The sequence below is a fragment of the Oncorhynchus tshawytscha genome, linkage group LG33 (genome assembly GCF_018296145.1).
Source record: "Oncorhynchus tshawytscha isolate Ot180627B linkage group LG33, Otsh_v2.0, whole genome shotgun sequence".
Taxonomy (NCBI): domain Eukaryota; kingdom Metazoa; phylum Chordata; class Actinopteri; order Salmoniformes; family Salmonidae; genus Oncorhynchus; species Oncorhynchus tshawytscha.
In genome coordinates this window covers 34,807,587-34,826,098 of record NC_056461.1, presented here as the reverse complement: position 1 = coordinate 34,826,098, position 18,512 = coordinate 34,807,587, and the positions used below count along the sequence as shown (strand labels likewise).

The 18,512-nt window shown below is 44.0% G+C and overlaps 1 protein-coding gene across 2 annotated transcripts; it reads left to right on the top strand.

Annotated features, from left to right (window-relative positions):
• Positions 1 to 465: 465 nt before the first annotated feature.
• On the top strand, positions 466 to 18,137 carry LOC112231279 (interleukin-13 receptor subunit alpha-2). Of its 2 annotated transcripts, none has more exons than XM_024397947.2 (10): positions 466 to 779; positions 1,489 to 1,594; positions 12,224 to 12,375; positions 14,693 to 14,846; positions 15,058 to 15,178; positions 15,340 to 15,524; positions 16,569 to 16,720; positions 16,942 to 17,083; positions 17,288 to 17,396; positions 17,482 to 18,137. In XM_024397947.2, exons 1-10 carry the CDS (start codon positions 729 to 731, stop codon positions 17,594 to 17,596), a joined length of 1,287 nt encoding a protein of 428 aa, XP_024253715.1. In that variant the 5' UTR covers positions 466 to 728; the 3' UTR covers positions 17,597 to 18,137. The 2 variants fall into 2 exon arrangements, with proteins under 2 accessions (XP_024253715.1, XP_024253714.1); XM_024397946.2 differs by having other exon boundaries at positions 467 to 779; positions 16,939 to 17,083.
• The last annotated feature ends 375 nt before the right edge of the window (positions 18,138 to 18,512 follow it).

Below are 18,512 nucleotides of genomic sequence, written 5' to 3'. Positions count from 1 at the left end.
TGAAATGCATTCCAGGTGACCTCATACCTCATGAAGCTGGTTGAGAGAATGCCAAGCACGTGCAAAGCTGTCATCAAGGAAAATGGTGGCTACTTTGAAGAATCTCAAATATACATCTATATATTTTTTTATTTAACACTTTTTTTGGTTACTACATGATTCCATGAGTTATTTCGTAGTTTTGATGTCTTCACTATTATTCTACAATGTAGAAAATAGTACAAATAAAGAAAAACATTGAAAAAACTTGAATGAGTAAATGTGTCCAAACTTTGACTGTATACTGTATATTTTTGATATCGCCACTTAGAGTGTGTGTATATATATATATATGATTCCTGGGAAAAGGGAAAAGGGAAACAAAACATCCGTTAGTATGAGAGACCTTCAGCCTGCAACCCCCACCCATCCAGGTCAGAGCAACAGCATGACTCCCCTTCCACAGAACCACATCCATGACCACACTCACAGGCTGGGTAGATAGGCTGACAGGGCTTTCGCATTCTATTTATACATCTGTTCATCAGGAATCTGATAAAACTGCAGACTCACACTAAATATGAGTGTCCTTGTTTGGTAGAGAATCCAGACTTACAGAGTACAGTATATGACCCCTGAGACATCAATACATGACCCCTGAGACAGACTGTAGTCTTTCCCTGCTGCTTCTGCTGCGCTGTAGTTCACCAGAGAATACAAAAGCAGGCACTTCGCACAGCCCTGATTAGATGGTGCAGGCTGTCAAACATCTACACAGGAGCTCTCTCACTCAATTCACAGTAAGTACTCCTTGTCTGTGGCTATGCACTTTTATCTTCTCTGTTCTCTCTGTATTGGATCCAAATTATAGCATTTTTATATTCTGCTAAACTGTTGATATAAAGCAAACATACAAGTTGTGGGTTGCTTTTGTAAACACATGCTTTAATGTAAAAGCCTGTGTTCACTGTATAGTGTAAGCATTCTCTACTGTACATGCTTGAAAACATTTACTTTGTACATTAACAACAGTATATTTATATTGATATTCTATAGAGAATTCAATGGCATTCAGTCCAATAGATTATTATCATGTATTTTCTTCACATTATTAAGACTTAAAAGGTACAGTGCCTTCAGAAAGTAAAGGAGATTTCTTCCACTTTGACATTAGAGTATTTTGTGTAGATGGTTGACAAATTACAGTGAAATAAATTTTAATCCCACAACAAAATGTGGAATAAGTCAAGGGTTATGAATACTTTCTGAAGGCACTGTACCTGAGGTTTATATCAAGACAATTACACATTTATTTGAAATAATGCATGTTTTTGTTTTCATCTACATAATATTGTGTTTATCAGGATCATTCCATACCCTTCAGATGCCATACTTTACTGTACTGTACTGTACTATACTGGTGTTTGCTGAGAGTATAATTCATGATAAGATATATGTGATTGATTTATCAATACTAAATTGTACAATTCAATTCTCATGATGTTCCAGGGGCCAGTTAAGAGAATGCTGAAGAGTAGAAAAGGGTGGTGGCTGACAGCCATATTAATGCTTATATCTGACTGGAGTCAGTGCATCAAGCCACAAGAAATGACAGGTTAGTCTCTACAGGTGTATTTTTCTATTCATTCATCACTGTCTTACTGTAATAACTTGTAATCACAGGCAGATTTCCATTCTACATCAGATTGATCTAAAACAAAAGCTGGTCCCAAATAAATTGTTGTGAAGGTCATGGATGTGAGACAGAATCCCTGCATGCAGACTATTTTTTAACAGACATTTACTAGATTATTTCAGATCCCTCCCATGTACTTTACTTTGAGTATCAACTCCTCCCGTTATCAGCAATACCTTCAGAAAGTTTTCACACCCCATTGACTTTTTCCACATTTTGTTGTGTTACAGCCTGAATTTAAAATGAATTAAATTGAGATGTTTTTTCCACTGGCCTACACACAATACCCCACAGTGCCAAATTGGAATTATGTTATTAAAAATGTTTACAAATGAATTAAAAATGAAAAGCTGAAACAACTTGAGTCAAAAAGTATTCAACCCCTTTGTTATGGCAAGCCTAAATAAGTTCAGGAGTAAACATTTGCTTAATAAGTTACATGGACTCACTCTGTGTGCAATAATAGTGTTTAACATGATTTTTGAATGACTACCTCATCTCTTTACCCCAAACATACAATTATCTATAAGGTCCCTCAGTCGAGCAGTGAATTTCAAACACAGTTTCAACCACAAAGACCAGGGAAGATTTCCAACCGCTCGCAAAGAAGGGCACCTATTGGTAGATGGGTAAAAAAAGAAAAGAAGAAAAAAAAGACATTTAATATTCCTTTGAGCATGGTGAAGTTATTAATTACACTTTGGATGGTGTATCAACAATTCAATTTGACAGAGCTTGAAGAATCTTGAAAAGAATAATGGGCAAATGTCCAGGTGTGGAAAGCTCTTGGAGACTTTCTGGGTAAGACTCACCACTGTAATTGCTGCCAAAGGTGCTTCTACAAAGTATTGACTCAGGAGTGTGAAAACCTATGTAAATGAGATATTTATGCATTTTATTTTCAATAAATTTGCAAACATTTCTAAAAACATGTTTTCACTTGTGCGTAGATGGGTGAATTATTATTATTTTTTTAATCAATATTGAGTTCAGGCTGTAACACAACAAAATGTGCAATAAGTCAAGGGGTATAAATGCTTTCTGAAGGCAAGAGGTGGGCCCCTGTGGCAATAAATCAGTGGCGGTCGGTGTTGCTTAAGATGAGGGAAGATTGTACTTTTTTTAATGAACATTACCTTATTTATATTACAGCATATTGGATGACTGTCATTCATATTCCATTCACCCAGCTCAATGTAACATTGATAGATTTAGCCTACTACATGATACTCACATTTTCCTATACCCATCATGAGGTTGCTACAACTTAGCCTGTGAATGAAAGTTTACAATGTAGGCGCACAGGTTGAGAGAATTTTGAGTAATCAAGGTGACATACAGCAAATCAAATCAAATTGTATTAGTCACATACACATGGTTAGCAGATGTTAATGCGAGTGTAGCGAAATGCTTGTGCTTCTAGTTCTGACAACGCAGTAATAACCAACAAGTAATCTAACCTAACAATTCCACAACTGCTACCTTATACACACAAGTGTAAAGGGATAAAGAATATGTACATAAAGATATACAGTATGAATGAGTGATAGTACAGAGCAGCATAGGCAAGATGCAGTAGATGGTATAGAGTAGAGTATATACATATGAGATGAGTAATGTAGGGTATATAAACATAAAGTGGCATAGTTTAAAGTGGCTAGTGATACATGTATTACATAAAGATGGCAAGATGCAGCAAGATGCAGCAGTTTAAATGAGTACAGTATATATATATACATACACATATGAGATGAGTAATGTAGGGTATGTAAACATTATATTAAGTGGCATTGTAGCCAGGTAGTCCTGAGGCATGGTCCTAGGGCTCAGGTCCTCCGAGGGAGAGAAAGAAAGAAAGAAAGAGAGAATTAGAGAGAGCATACTTAAATTCACTCAGGACACTGGATAAGACAGGAGAAATACTCCAGATAATGACTGACCCTAGCCCCCCGACACATAAACTACTGCAGCATAAATACTGGAGGCTGAGACAGGAGGGGTCAGGAGGGGTCAGGAGACACTGTGCCCCCATCCGATGATACCCCAGGACAGGGCCAAACAGGCAGGATATAACCCCACCCACTTTGCCAAAGCACAGCCCCCACACCACTAGAGGGATACCTTCAACCACCAACTTACCATCCTGAGACAAGGCCAAGTATAGCCCACAAAGATCTCCGCCACGGCACAACCCAAGCGGGGGCGCCAACCCAGACAGGAAGACCACGTCAGCGACTCAACCCATTCAAGTGACGCACCCCTCCTAGGGACAGCATGGAAGAGCACCAGTAAGCCAGTGACTCAGCCACTGTAATAGGGTTAGAGGCAGAGAATCCCAGTGGAGAGAGGGGAACCGGCCAGGCAGAGACAGCAAGGGCGGTTTGTTGCTCCAGAGCCTTTCCGTTCACCTTCACACTCCTGGGCCAGACTACACTCAATCACATGACCTACTGAAGAGATGAGTCTTCAGTAAAGACTTAAAGGTTGAGACCGAGTCTCAAACATACCTGAGTAGCGTTGCCTTCTTCTAGCGTAGGATACTCTGCCACCAGTCGACCCAGCGAGCAAACACACCAGTCCATTCAGCTGTCTGCCCAGGTCAGTGATGCCCATTTGTCCCTCTGGGATAAATATGACTGAATTTTATCTAAATGCTGTGGCTTCCTATTCCAGTGCTCCCTCTATTCTGCGCACCAGATGGGATTCCCCACCACCAAGAGGTCCAAGGTTGCCACGATTATTTCTCTGCTGACGGCAGGCATCTGGGAGAGAGGAGAGGAGGAGCTGGCTTCATATGAGGGGTTCATGGCTCTGTTCAGAGGTATCTTTGATCATCCACCGGAGGGCAGAGAGAGGGGTGAGCGCCTACTCCAACTACAGCAGGATGACTAGACCACTGCCCAGTACACGCTCACCTTCTGGACAGTAGCAGCATCCGATGTAGACGGAGACAGCTGGGGCTCTGTCTCTATTGTGGTCAAGGGGGCACCAGCTTCAGCAATGTCCGGTACGTCCCAACTCGGGATCCACGAGAGCAGAGGGACGGTCATGTGATCTTCCATCTCCTGGGGCAGGTGTGAGTATCCCATCTTCATCATTTTCTGCCAAACACTTTTTAGTGTTGATCACAATAGCTGGCTGTCCCTCTGTTTCTACAGCGCTAGTGGATTCCGGTGCTGCGGGGAACATTATTGACCATATATATATATATTGACCAGGTCTCGTCTCTGAACATCACCTCATACCCACTCTCCTCTTTGTTTCTGGTTCAAGCCGTTGATAATAAGCCACTAGGATCCAGAACCATCACACATCACCACACCACTAGGGGCGGCAGGGTAGCCTAGTGGTTAGAGTGTTGAACTAGTGACCGAAAGGTAGCAAGTTTAAATCCCAGAGCTGACAAGGTACAAATCTGTCGTTCTGCCCCTGAACAGGCAGTTAAACCACTGTTCCTAGGCCATCATTGAAAATAAGAATTTGTTCTTAACTCACTTGCCTAGTTAAATAAAGGTAAAAAAATCCTCACCGTGGAGCCCATTCATCAGGAAAACATTCCCTTCTTCATCATTAGGCCACCAGCTCACCAGATCATTCTCGGCTTCCCATGGCTGCAACGCCATAACCCCACCATCTCATGGTCGAGGATGAGAATCACGGACTGGTCACCCAAATGCCGGAGGACCTGTTTTCCTGTTCCTTCTCGAATCATAGCCCCTGTGGTCTGCAACGTAGATTTGGATATTTGCCAGGCTCTGGAGAGGGAACCCGCACCCTCTACCTGTCCTCCTGAGCGTACCTACGTTCCCATGGGGATAAGGGAGCGGCTGTTGACCTGGGCAAACACATCTCTCGTCGCTGGACATCCTGGGATCACCCGTACTATACAATCGCTCTCCAAAAGGTATTGGTGGCACACCTTGGCGCAGGACGTTATTCGCTACGTCAACTCCTGTTCTGTGTGTGCCCAAACTAAGTCCCTTCGGCACGCTCCAGCAGGGAAACTCCTTCCAGCGTCCCTGGTCTCATCCATCCATTGACTTTGTCACTGATCTCCCCTCCACTGACGGTTTCAAATCAAAATCAAATCATAAATCAAATCAAATTGTATTTGTCACATACACATGGTGAGCAGATGTTAATGCGAGTGTAGCGAAATGCTTGTGCTTCTAGTTCCGACAATGCAGTAATAACCAACAAGTAATCTAGCTAACAATTCCAAAACTACTACCTTATAGACACAAGTGTAAGGGGATAAAGAATATGTACATAAAGATATATGAATGAGTGATGGTACAGAGCGGCATAGGCAAGATACATTAGATGGTATTGAGTGCAGTATATACATATGAGATGAGTATGTAAACAAAGTGGCATAGTTAAAGTGGCTAGTGATACATGTATTACATAAAGATGCAGTAGATGATAGAGTACAGTATATACATATACATTTGAGATGAATAATGTAGGGTATGTAAACATTATATTAGGTAGCATTGTTTAAAGTGGCTAGTGATATATTTTACATCAATTCCCATCAATTCCCATTATTAAAGTGGCTGGAGTTGAGTCAGTGTGTTGGCAGCAGCCACTCAATGTTAGTGGTGGCTGTTGAAACAGTCTGATGGCCTTGAGATAGAAGCTGTTTTTCAGTCTCTCGGTCCCAGCTTTGATGCACCTGTACTGACCTCGCCTTCTGGATGATAGCGGGGTAAACAGGCAGTGGCTCGGGTGGTTGTTGTCCTTGATGATCTTTATGGCCTTCCTGTGACATCGGGTGGTGTAGGTGTCCTGGAGGGCAGGTAGTTTGCCCCCGGTGATGCGTTGTGCAGACCTCACTACCCTCTGGAGAGCCTTACGGTTGTGGGCGGAGCAGTTGCCGTACCAGGCGGTGATACAGCCTGACAGGATGCTCTCAATTGTGCATCTGTAGAAGTTTGTGAGTGCTTTTGGTGACAAGCCGAATTTCTTCAGCCTCCTGAGGTTGAAGAGGCGCTGCTGCGCCTTCTTCACGATGCTGTCTGTGTGGGTGGACCAATTCAGTTTGTCTGTGATGTGTACGCCGAGGAACTTAAAACTTACTACCCTCTCCACTACTGTTCCATCGATGTGGATAGGGGGGTGTTCCCTCTGCTGTTTCCTGAAGTCCACAATCATCTCCTTAGTTTTGTTGACGTTGAGTGTGAGGTTATTTTCCTGACACCACACTCCGAGGGCCCTCACCTCCTCCCTGTAGGCCGTCTCGTCGTTGTTGGTAATCAAGCCTACCACTGTTGTGTCGTCCGCAAACTTGATGATTGAGTTGGAGGCGTGCGTGGCCACGCAGTCGTGGGTGAACAGGGAGTACAGGAGAGGGCTCAGAACTCGCCCTTGTGGGGCCCCAGTGTTGAGGATCAGCGGGGTGGAAATGTTGTTGCCTACCCTCACCACCTGGGGGCGGCCCGTCAGGAAGTCCAGTACCCAGTTGCACAGGGCGGGGTCGAGACCCAGGGTCTCGAGCTTGATGACGAGCTTGGAGGGTACTATGGTGTTGAATGCCGAGCTGTAGTCGATGAACAGCATTCTCACATAGGTATTCCTCTTGTCCAGATGGGTTGGGGCAGTGTGCAGTGTGGTTGAGATTGCATCGTCTGCGGACCTATTTGGGCGGTAAGCAAATTGGAGTGGGTCTAGGGTGTCAGGTAGGGTGGAGGTGATATGGTCCTTGACTAGTCTCTCAAAGCACTTCATGATGACCGAAGTGAGTGCTACGGGGCGGTAGTCGTTTAGCTCAGTTACCTTAGCTTTCTTGGAAACAGGAACAATGGTGGCCCTCTTGAAGCATGTGGGAACAACAGACTGGGATAGGGATTGATTGAATATGTCCGTAAACACACCAGCCAGCTGGTCTGCGCATGCTCTGAGGGCGCGGCTGGGGATGCTGTCTGGGCCTGCAGCCTTGCGAGGGTTGACACGTTTAAACGTTTTCCTCACGTCGGCTGCAGTGAAGGAGAGTCCGCATGTTTTAGTTGCGGGCCGTGTCAGTGGCACTGTATTGTCCTCAAAGCTGGCAAAAAAGTTATTTAGTCTGCCTGGGAGCAAGACATCCTGGTCCGTGACAGGGCTGGTTTTCTTTTTGTAATCCGTGATTGACTGTAGACCCTGCCACATACCTCTTGTGTCTGAGCCGTTGAATTGAGATTCTACTTTGTCTCTATACTGACGCTTAGCTTGTTTGATTGCCTTGCGGAGGGAATAGTTACACTGTTTGTATTCTGTCATGTTTCCGGTCACCTTGCCCTGATTAAAAGCAGTGGTTCGGGCTTTCAGTTTCACGCGAATGCTGCCATCAATCCACGGTTTCTGGTTTGGGAATGTTTTAATCGTTGCTATGGGAATGCACGTTCTAATGAATTCGCTCACCGAATCAGCGTATTCATCAATGTTGTTGTCTGACGCAATACGAAACATATCCCAGTCCACGTGATGGAAGCAGTCTTGGAGTGTGGAATCAGATTGGTCGGACCAGCGTTGAACAGACCTCAGCGCGGGAGCTTCTTGTTTTAGTTTCTGTCTGCAGGCAGGGATCAACAAAATGGAGTCGTGGTCAGCTTTTCCGAAAGGAGGGCGGGGCAGGGACTTATATGCGTCGCGGAAGTTAGAATAGCAGTGATCCAAGGTTTTTCCAGCCCTGGTTGCGCAATCGATATGCTGATAAAATTTAGGGAGTGTTTTCAGTTAAAGCCGTACCAGGCGGTGAGCCTTGTTAAAATCCCCAGCTACAATGAAAGCAGCCTCCGGATAAATGGATTCCAGTTTGCAAAGAGTCAAATAAAGTTCGTTCAGAGCCATCGATGTGTCTGCTTGGGGGGGAATATATACGGCTGTGATTATAATCGAAGAGAATTCCCTTGGTAGATAATGCGGTCGACATTTGATTGTGAGGAATTCTAAATCAGGTGAACAGAAGGACTTGAGTACTTGTATGTTGTTATGATCACACCACGTCACGTTAACCATGAAGCATACGCCCCCGCCCCTCTTCTTACCAGAAAGATGTTTGTTTCTGTCTGCGCGATGCGTGGAGAAACCAGTTGGCTGCACCGACTCCGATAGCGTCTCTCCAGTGAGCCATGTTTCCGTGAAGCAAAGAACGTTACAGTCTCTGATGTCCCTCTGGAATGCTACCCTTGCTCGGATTTCATCAACCTTGTTGTCAAGAGACTGGACATTGGCGAGAAGAATGCTAGGGAGTGGTGCACGATGTGCCCGTCTCCGGAGTCTGACCAGAAGACCGCTCCGTTTCCCCCTTTTACGAAGTAGTTTTTTTGGGTCACCAGCTGGGATCCATTCCGTTGTCCTGGTTGAAAGGCAGAACACAGGATCCGCTTCGCGAAAGTCATATTCTTGGTCGTACTGATGGTGAGTTGACGCTGCTCTTATGTTCAGTAGTTCTTCTCGACTGTATGTAGTGAAACCTAAGATGACCTGGGGTACCAATGTAAGAAATAGCACCTAAAAAAATAAATAAAACTGCATAGTTTCCTAGGAACGCGAAGCGAGGCGGCCATCTCTGTCGGCGCCGGAGGTTCACCACCATTTTCATGGTTGTGGATATATTCTCCAAATCCTGTCGTTTCAGCCCTCTCTCTGGTCTCCCTACTGCTCTACAGGTCGCAGAGGCACTGTTCCAGCAAGTCTTCCGGCATTATGGTCTTCCAGAGGACATTGTCTTCGACCGTGGACCCCAATTCAGATGACGGGTATGGAGAAGCTTGGGGTCACGGTCAGCCTCACTTCCGGGTATAGGCCTCAGTCTAACGGGCAGGTGGAGAGGATGAACCAGGAGCTGGGGAGGTTCCTGAGGAGCCATTGCCAGGACCAGCAGGGGGAATGGGCCCGATTCCTTCCCTGTGTTGAGTACGCAGCAACCGGCAGGGCAGGTGGAGTAGGAGGTTCCTGGTGGAGAGCCAGACGCGATCACCAGGATGAAACACGGTAAACTTACTGTGGTGCCATCCGCCTGATCCTTCTGATGGTGGACAGTGTGCTGGAGCCTTACGTGAAATCCTCTGCAAGCAAGAACCACTCGTCAACTGCAGAGGCCTCGGTCTGGCTCGGAGTCCACGTAGCCAAGGCCAGTTGATATCCCAGGATGCACTGGAAGGGAGTCAGCCCAGTGGAGGAGTGACGAAGTGCGTTCTGGGCGTATTCTGCCCAGGGACAGAACCGGGCCCACTTCCCCTGCCGGTCCTGGCAGTGACTCCTTAGGAACCTCCCCAGCTCTTGGTTGGTCCTCTCCGCCTGCGTGTTAGACTGAGGCCAGTACCCAGATGTGAGGCTAACCGTGGCCCCCAGCTTCTTCATGAAGACTTTCCAGACCCGAAATGTGAATTGAGGACCAGGGTCGGAACCAACGTCCTCCGGAAGGTCCTAGTGCCAGAAGACTTGCTGGAATAGTGCCTCAGCGAACTAGAGAGCTGTAGGTAGACCAGAGAGAGGAATCATTTTGAGAATCTGTCAACAACAACCAGAATAGTGGTAAATCCATCAGAAAGTGGAGATCCATGGGGGATAGCCAGCCAGTGAAATTGACACCAGAAAGGATTTGGCGGAAAATGATGATGGAATACTCATGCCTACACTGGGAGACAGAAGGTCACGGGCCGCCACTCTGCTCTAGTGCACCCCAGGTTAGGACACCCTGGGCACCACTGAAGCTGGTGTCCCTCTTGGCCACAATAGGCGCAGAGCCCCAGCTCTGTCCGGCGATGCCGCGGAGAGGTGTGTCTTGAACTCACTGAAGTTGTTGCAGTTCCGAGTTGTTATGACCGCGGCACAAATCATGCTTCATTGACACCATGGCCAATGTTGATTGTTTATAATTTTAAACTTGGAAAAAAGCCCCGTAATCCCAAATTTGGGACCACACAGCCACTACACCGAATAGCAGGCTAGTGACAGTACATCATTACTTTAAGACATGAAGGTGCAGTCGCAAAAATAATCAAGCGCTATGATGAAACTGGCTCTCATGAGGACCGCAGCAGGTAAGGAAGACCCAGAGTTACCTCTGCTGCAGAGGATATGTTCTTTAGAGTTAATTGCACCTCAGATTGCAGCCCAAATAAATTATTCACAGAGTTCAATTAACAGACACATCTCAACATCAACTTTTCAGAGGAGACTGTGTGAGAATCAGGCCTTCATGGTCGAAATTCAAATTTTGGGCCAAGAAACACGAGCAATGAACATTAGATCGGTGGAAATCTGTCCTTTGGTCTGATGAGTCCAAATGTGAGATTTTTGGTTCCAACCGCCATGTCTTTGTGAGATGCAGAGTAGGTGAACGGATGATCTCCACATGTGTGGTTCCCACTGTGAAGCATGGAGGAGGAGGTGTGATGGTGCTTTGCTGGTGACTCTGTCAGTGAATTATTTAGAATTCATGGCACACTTAACCAGCATGGCTACCACAGCATTCTGCAGCACTTTGCCATCCCATCTGGTTTGCCTTTAGTGGGACTATAATTTGTTTTTCAACAGGACAATGACCCAACACACCTCCAGGCTGTGTAAGGGCTATTTTACCAAGAAGGAGATTGATTGAGTGCTGTATCAGATGACCTGGCCTCCACAATCACCCAACCTCAACCCAATTGAGATGGTTTGGAATGAATTGGACTGCAGAGTGAAGGAAACCAGCCAACAAGTGCTCAGCAAATCAAATCAAATTTTACACATGGTTAGCAGATGTTAATGCGAGTGTAGCGAAATGCTTGTGCTTCTAGTTCAGTGCATCAATATCTTTCAAGTAATATAACAATTCCACAACAACTACCTAATACACACAAAACTAAAGAGATGGAATAATAATATGTACATATAAATATATGGATGAGCGATGACCAAGAGGCATAGGCAAGATGCAATAGATGGTATACGATGTAAACATTATTAAAGTGGCATTATTTAAAGTGACTAGTGATCCATTTATTAACTTGTATCCTGAATTTCCGCCTGACTAACTTGCCCAAAGTAAACTGCCTGTTATTCAGGCCCAGAAGCTAGGATATGCATATAATTGGTAGAATTCGATAGAAAACACTTTGAAGTTTCTAAAACTGTTAAAATAATGTCTGTGGGTATAACAGAATTGATATGGCAGGCGAAAACCCAAGGTAAATCCATCTGGAAATTGTTTTGGGGAGGTCACAAGCCTTTCCAATGCAAGTCTATGGGTCTATATATGAAAATCCCTCCCAGATTGCAGTACTTATAGCTTCCACTAGATGTCAAGTCTTTATACCGGGTTTCATGTTTGTTTCTTGAAAAACAACACTTTTAACACATTTTAAAATATTATACATGATTACATAATTGTTATTTCATCATTTTGATGTCTTCATTATTATTCTGCAATGTAGAAAATAGTAAAAATAAAGAAAAAATAATTTAAATGTCAAGAAATGTATGTACCAATTGCCCCTTTAATGCTTACCGCAAGCTTAGTGCCTTTGCTCTATAAACCTTTGACCTGGAAATACTGTGTATCTCATTGACTTTCAGTGGATCCTCCTGAGAACGTTGGGGTTGATGACCTTGGCCACCTTGGGCAGCTCGACATCCACTGGACGTCTCCTGTCAGCCTGACCAACGTGACTGACTGCTCAATGAGATACCACCTGGAATACTTCAACACATACCAGAACAGATGGACTGTAAGTCACTGGACACATAACTAGACATTGCCAAATGTGTACCTGACACACTGGAGGGTTATTCTAGAAACACTTGTACAGTGTTGCCTGTCTGTCAGGACTGTGTGTCCTAAGGCCACTGAGGCCCTGGCCAAGGACACTATGTTCTTATACACAGAATAATATTTTTAAAAATGTGGTACACCATCCATAAACAGCCTGCCAAGACCAGTAATGTTAATATTTCCCCATTTACAGTGGGTTGCGAAAGTATTCACCCACCTTGGCATTTTTCCTATTTTGTTGCCTTACAACCTGGAATTTAAAATTAAAAAAATTGGGGGTGGGGGGTTGTATATTGTAATAATCCAACATGCCTAACACCTTGAAGATGCAATATATGTTTTATTGTGAAACAAACAAGAAATAAGACAAAAATGGTGGTTTCCCAGAGTGGTTTCCCCTTAAACCACTCGAGTGTTGCTTTAGCAGTATGCTTAGGGTCATTGTCCTGCTGGAAGGTGAACCTCCATCCCAGTCTCAGATCTCTGGAAGACTGGAACGGGTTTCCCCCAAGAATTTCTCTGTATTTAGCGCCATCCATCATTCCTTCAATTCTGACCAGTTTCCCAGTCCCTGCCAATGGAAAAACATCCCCACAGCATGATGCTGCCACCACCATGCTTCACTGTGGGGATGGTGTTCTCGGAGTGATGAGAGGTGTTGGGTTTTGCGCTAGACATAGCTTTTTCCTTGATGGCCAAAAAGCTAAATTTTAGTCTCACCTGACCAGAGTACCTTCTTCCATATGTTTGGGGAGACTCCCACATGCCTTTTGGCGAACACCAGCTCTGTGGAGTGTACGGCTTAAAGCGCTCCTATGGACAGATACTCCAATCTCCGCTGTGGAGCTTTACAGCTCCTTCAGGATTATTTTTTTGTCCGTGAGTTTAGGTGGGTGACCCTCTCTTGGCAGGTTTGTTGTGGTGCCATAATCTTTCCAATTTATAATAATGGCTTTAATGTGGCTCCGTGGGATGTTCAAAGTTTCTGATATTTTTTTATAGCCCAACCCTGATCTGTACTTCTCCACAACTTTGTCCCTGACCTGTTTGGAGAGCTCCTTGGTCTTCATGGTGCCACTTGCCTGGTGGTGCCACTTGCTTAGTGGTGTTGCAGACTCTGGGGCTTTTCAGAACAGGTGTATATATACTGAGATATGACAGATCATGTGAAACTTAGATTGCACACAGGTGGACTTTATTCAACTAATTATGTGACTTCTGAAGGTAATTGGTTGCACCAGATCTTATTTAGGGGCTTCATAGCAAATGGGGTGAATACATATTGCATGCACCACTTTTCTTAAAAATATATATTTTTTCTTACATTTTTTAATTAATTTTTTATTTCACTTCACCAATTTGGACTGTTTTGTGTAAGTCCATTACATGAAATCCAAATAAAAATCCATTCAAATTACAGGTTGTGATGCAACAAAATAGGAAAAATGCCAAGGGGGATGAATACCTTTGCAAGGCACTGTATTTTATTTAGAGAAGGCAGAGTCCCTTAGCCAAGCAATTGCTTCCGGTCCTGCTGTGTTGAGGGCGAGTAGGCCTCTGCTGAGTTTGTAAATTGGACAGACTTCAACAATGTGGCGCATGGTTTTCTCCACCCTACCGGCACATTGGGGGCTTTCTTTAATGTTCCGTCGGTGGAGGTTGGCGACGCATGGGCCAGTCCTGAAAATATTGAAGGTGGACTATTCCTTCCTGGGGTGGGTGAAACCAGACTGATGTTGTGTGGGGATAGTGATGAGGTGCTTATCTGTCAGGTCCATTAACTCCCATTATTGTGTCCAGGTCAGATATGTGTTGAAGTCGTCATTGGGTGGGTGTTCCCAGATTGGCTTACTTAATGGGAGGCATATTTTTGATGGGTTGAGGAGGTCTTATGGAGCAGCAGTTGTGGGGCGTTTTGGACCTTTCCAATCATTCTGTGGGTAGTTTGGCGTCTCCGGATATGTGGGGGGAGTAATATTTGCCAGGACATGGAGCCAGGGAAGAGGGGTGGATCAAAGTGTGCCTGTGATGATGGTGGAATATTTCCCTACAATGTTATCCTTTGGCTCTGTTTAGATTTGTGGTTGCTTAGACATAACCGCATTTAGCTTCCATTAAATTATACTGTTGTGTTCATGAGAGAATCATGAATACATTTTCAGATTTTCCAAATCTTTTCAATATGATCTGTGTCTATAGCTATTACACCAGAGTGGTGACCAAGTTCCTGAGGTATGAATAACATGAATGTAATATTGTCTGTGTATGAATAGGTGATCAGGACTGTACGGACATGGTACCGTGCTCAGTTTGACCTGGAGAAGGAGGTCAGGGTACGGATCTCAACCGTACTGAGGGGAGCCTGCACTAACGGCACTGAGCTAAAGAGCTCTTTCACAAAGATGGTCCTGCCACCCAATAACACAGGTGAGGTCAGGAGGACAATATTCTTTTGTAAATATGGAGTTGTTTGGTTCGGATTAAATGACACCGATAACCTGACAGAAAGAGGGAGAGACTTCTTTCCTCTCATTATCCTATATATATATAGAAAATTATCAATGATAGGGATGGAATTCTCTACAGGCACCATCATGATAATCTATGAATCCCTTCATCTCTTTTGAATTCCTACCAGGTCCAGTTGACTCCAGGGTCCAGGGATTTGGCTGCGTGTTCTACCAGAAGGAGGTCATGGAGTGCACCTGGGATGTGAGATTAGAGGAGCCAGCCCACTCCAAGCACAGTCTGTACTTTTGGTATGTCACCCTATCATAACATTATGTACATCATAACATATCTCCTGCCATATAAACTACCTACATGTCTGTACCTGTGTATACTGGTTTCACTGGATTAATATAATCTCTGTGAATGCTGCCCTAAATTGCATTCTGTGGGTGTCTGTGTGCTTCTCCAGGCATCGGGAGATGGCGCAGGCTGAGGAGTGCCCTCAGTACATCCACTCCAATGGGGTCAGGACTGGCTGCACATTCACCAGGGAATCTATCCCAGAATTTAGTGCTTTCAACATATGTGTGAACAGCTCCTCCCCCAAGGTGGCTTTGAGGTCGGCGTTCTTCTCCCTGCAAGTTCAGAACCACGGTAACACTCACATCAGGCCATGATATGCCTCACCTTTTCAATGCAATACTGCTATTGTTTGGATATTTGCTATTTTCCATAAACATTGTCCAACTGCCCATACAGTTCCTTTCCATAACGTCTTTTAATCAGTGTTAACATATCCAAACAGATATCATCTACTTTATTAACTGGGGATGCGCGTTGCTTTTTATTGTTGCAAACTGGGAGTTTGCAGATTTTGCAGTGAGCGTGTTACGTTCCCCAGTTTCTGTGTTTTTGGGTTTGTTTGTGTATATGTATATTTCAGGAAATGGCTTCCTGGATATTTCCAAACAGCTGATTGGTTAGCCCCATTGCAGATTGGAGCTCTGATCCCGCACTCTTGTTAGGGGATACAGCTGTCGGCAATTACCGACTCCTTCATAGCTTGAAAAGCCAGTGTTCCTTTGAGGAAGAGTGTTTCTTGGATGTCCTGTGTTGGTTGTTGCTCAGAGTCTTGTTTAAAGTGTTTTGTAGCTGCTACTTCTAAGGTGTGTGCCAATAGGACTCAGTGTTTTTCATTATTGAAACTGTTCACTTTAAGTTTGTATTATTCTGTTTTATTTGTTCCCAGGGGGGAAGGCACCTTGGGTGTGCTTAGGCAAGAGGCCTGCGGGCATACATATACCCATAGTATGTACTCTGTCTATGCACACTAGGTAAGACCTGGGTGGATCACCCCGTGTATTTTGGATAGCGTGCCAGGTGGTGTTAAAATAGGTAGGAGTGGGGACTCTTAACTTTTAATTTATTTGGTTCCATCCAGCCCCTTTTCCCCACAATTACCATGTTAAGGAAATAAATTCCCAGGAAAAAGTCATATTCTCTGCCATCCTTACCCGCACCTACAATCACATACCTCTTTCACTCCACGGGGAGTTGAGTGTAACAGGGTGTTGCCTTCCCTTAAGAGGCTTGCGTAACTGTTTTTCCTACTAACTGTTTTTTCTCAGTGCACGATACTGGTGATGACATTTTCAATTTTCTTTGAGAAAACATGACTCCTTTGTGTGTACTCTGCAGTGAAGCCTGCAGCCATAGAGGTAGTGCATCTGGAGGCTGGTTTAGACAGGAGGCTCCAGGTGCACTGGGACTTACCCCATGAAAGTATCCCCAGCCACTGCCTGGAGTATGAGGTGGAAACCAGCGAGGGTGTAGGCGGGCAGCAGTTGTTGGTATGCCCTTACCGCGCCCTGTATTTATGACATGCATGGATTAACTTCATATAGAAATATACATTTTTTTCACACCTTTTAATGTTTTGACGCATAACATTATTGAATAATTGATAGGTACTTAGATGACGCTTTGAAGAAGCAAATTCTATTGTTATTGGTTAGAGAACAAACTTTCTGAAGTTTTTCCTAAAATCTGATACTGTTCCTGTCACCAGAAGCAGAGGAATGTAACCAGGGAGATGACCCTCACTTTCCTCTCAATGGATGGAGCCCACTGCTTCCGGGTCAGGTCCAGGGTGCACCACTACTGTGCTGACAGAGGCTTCTGGAGTGATTGGAGTCGTTGGTTCTGTCACCCAGGTAACATTGTGGTAAAACATTTCTCCATACAGAAATGATATCCTTAAATGCAATTTATAGAGTTGCCTGTTCCTCTTCCATGCAAATGCCTCACTTTTACATAACAAAACTCATACTAATTACTGGATCAATGCACTTTCTTCCATGTTTGGACCCCCCTGTAAGAATGGATATTTGAACCGATCTCTTTTTCCCTTGCTATAGAGCAACCTCCTGGTTTTGTGTCAGATGCTGTGGTTGTCTGTGCGCTGGTCATCGTGGTCATCATCTCCATGGTGGTCCTGTCTCTGTGTGGCCTGGCACTCTGGACAAAGTGAGTAAACACACACACAATCCACATGGCTAACACTGAAAGACTGGTGAAGAATCATTGCAAATCTTAATCTACTCTCTCTTAGGTGTAAAGGCAGAGAGGGGAAAACAATGCATTTCTGTCCCCTGCACAAACTGATGGAATACTCCAAAGGACTCACTGCTTGTGATCCTTTTCCCAATAAAACAAGGAACAAGTAGTAGCCTTTGCAAGCATTACCTGGGGGCACACAAACCATGAAGACATAGAAGTTACACAGGTGATTAACACACACGCTCCTACGCACCCACACTCCCTTATGCACAAAAAAATTAGGAAGAGACAGTAAATAACCATTATCATGTTCAAGACAGTAATATTGATATGTATACTGATATTGATCTCTTACGTACTGATGTGTTCAACTTAATGTTGCTCAATACAATATTAAATAGTCTTGCCAAACTGTTTATGCAATGTAAGACTCCAGGCATTAAGTTACACAGTATATCCTTTAAAAAAATGCCACAGCTCTTTATACCCATTTTGTTTACTTACTACATGTATTTTAAATCACAAATTATACTGAAGTAATTGTTTGTATTAGTTTGATGCCATTGTATGAAGTTGAATGTATCTTAAGTCCTTTGCATAGAATTGCCAAGCCTGTTAACATTAAATGTGTTGGATGGTGTTGTGAAGTCATGTTTTATAAAACTATGCTTCTCATCTATACCTATAAAGATGTGTTTTGTATTTGGAGTGATTGCTGTTTCAGAGCGCTTGAGAGGTATGGTACCATGTGGCCAGTCCATGGTGACTAAGTACACATTGTTGCTCTTACAATGACATGTTGCTGAAATGTCTTTATTTCATTGCCTCAACTGGCCATCTATTTGAAATAAGTTTCTGGAAATTCCTCTAATTCCAGTAGGAGTCCTTTATCCACCTCGAAACGGACTAGAGAATGATGCGCTCCCAGATGCACATTCTCATTTTAATTTCAAACATTTAATTTCAAACATTTTATATCTATGATGTACTAAGTGCATCTCTGTCCCACTTATTGCAGAATCATTCACCTATATTCCCTAACTTCACAATTGTTTCGGGTGTTCTCCCTAAGATCTGGAAAGC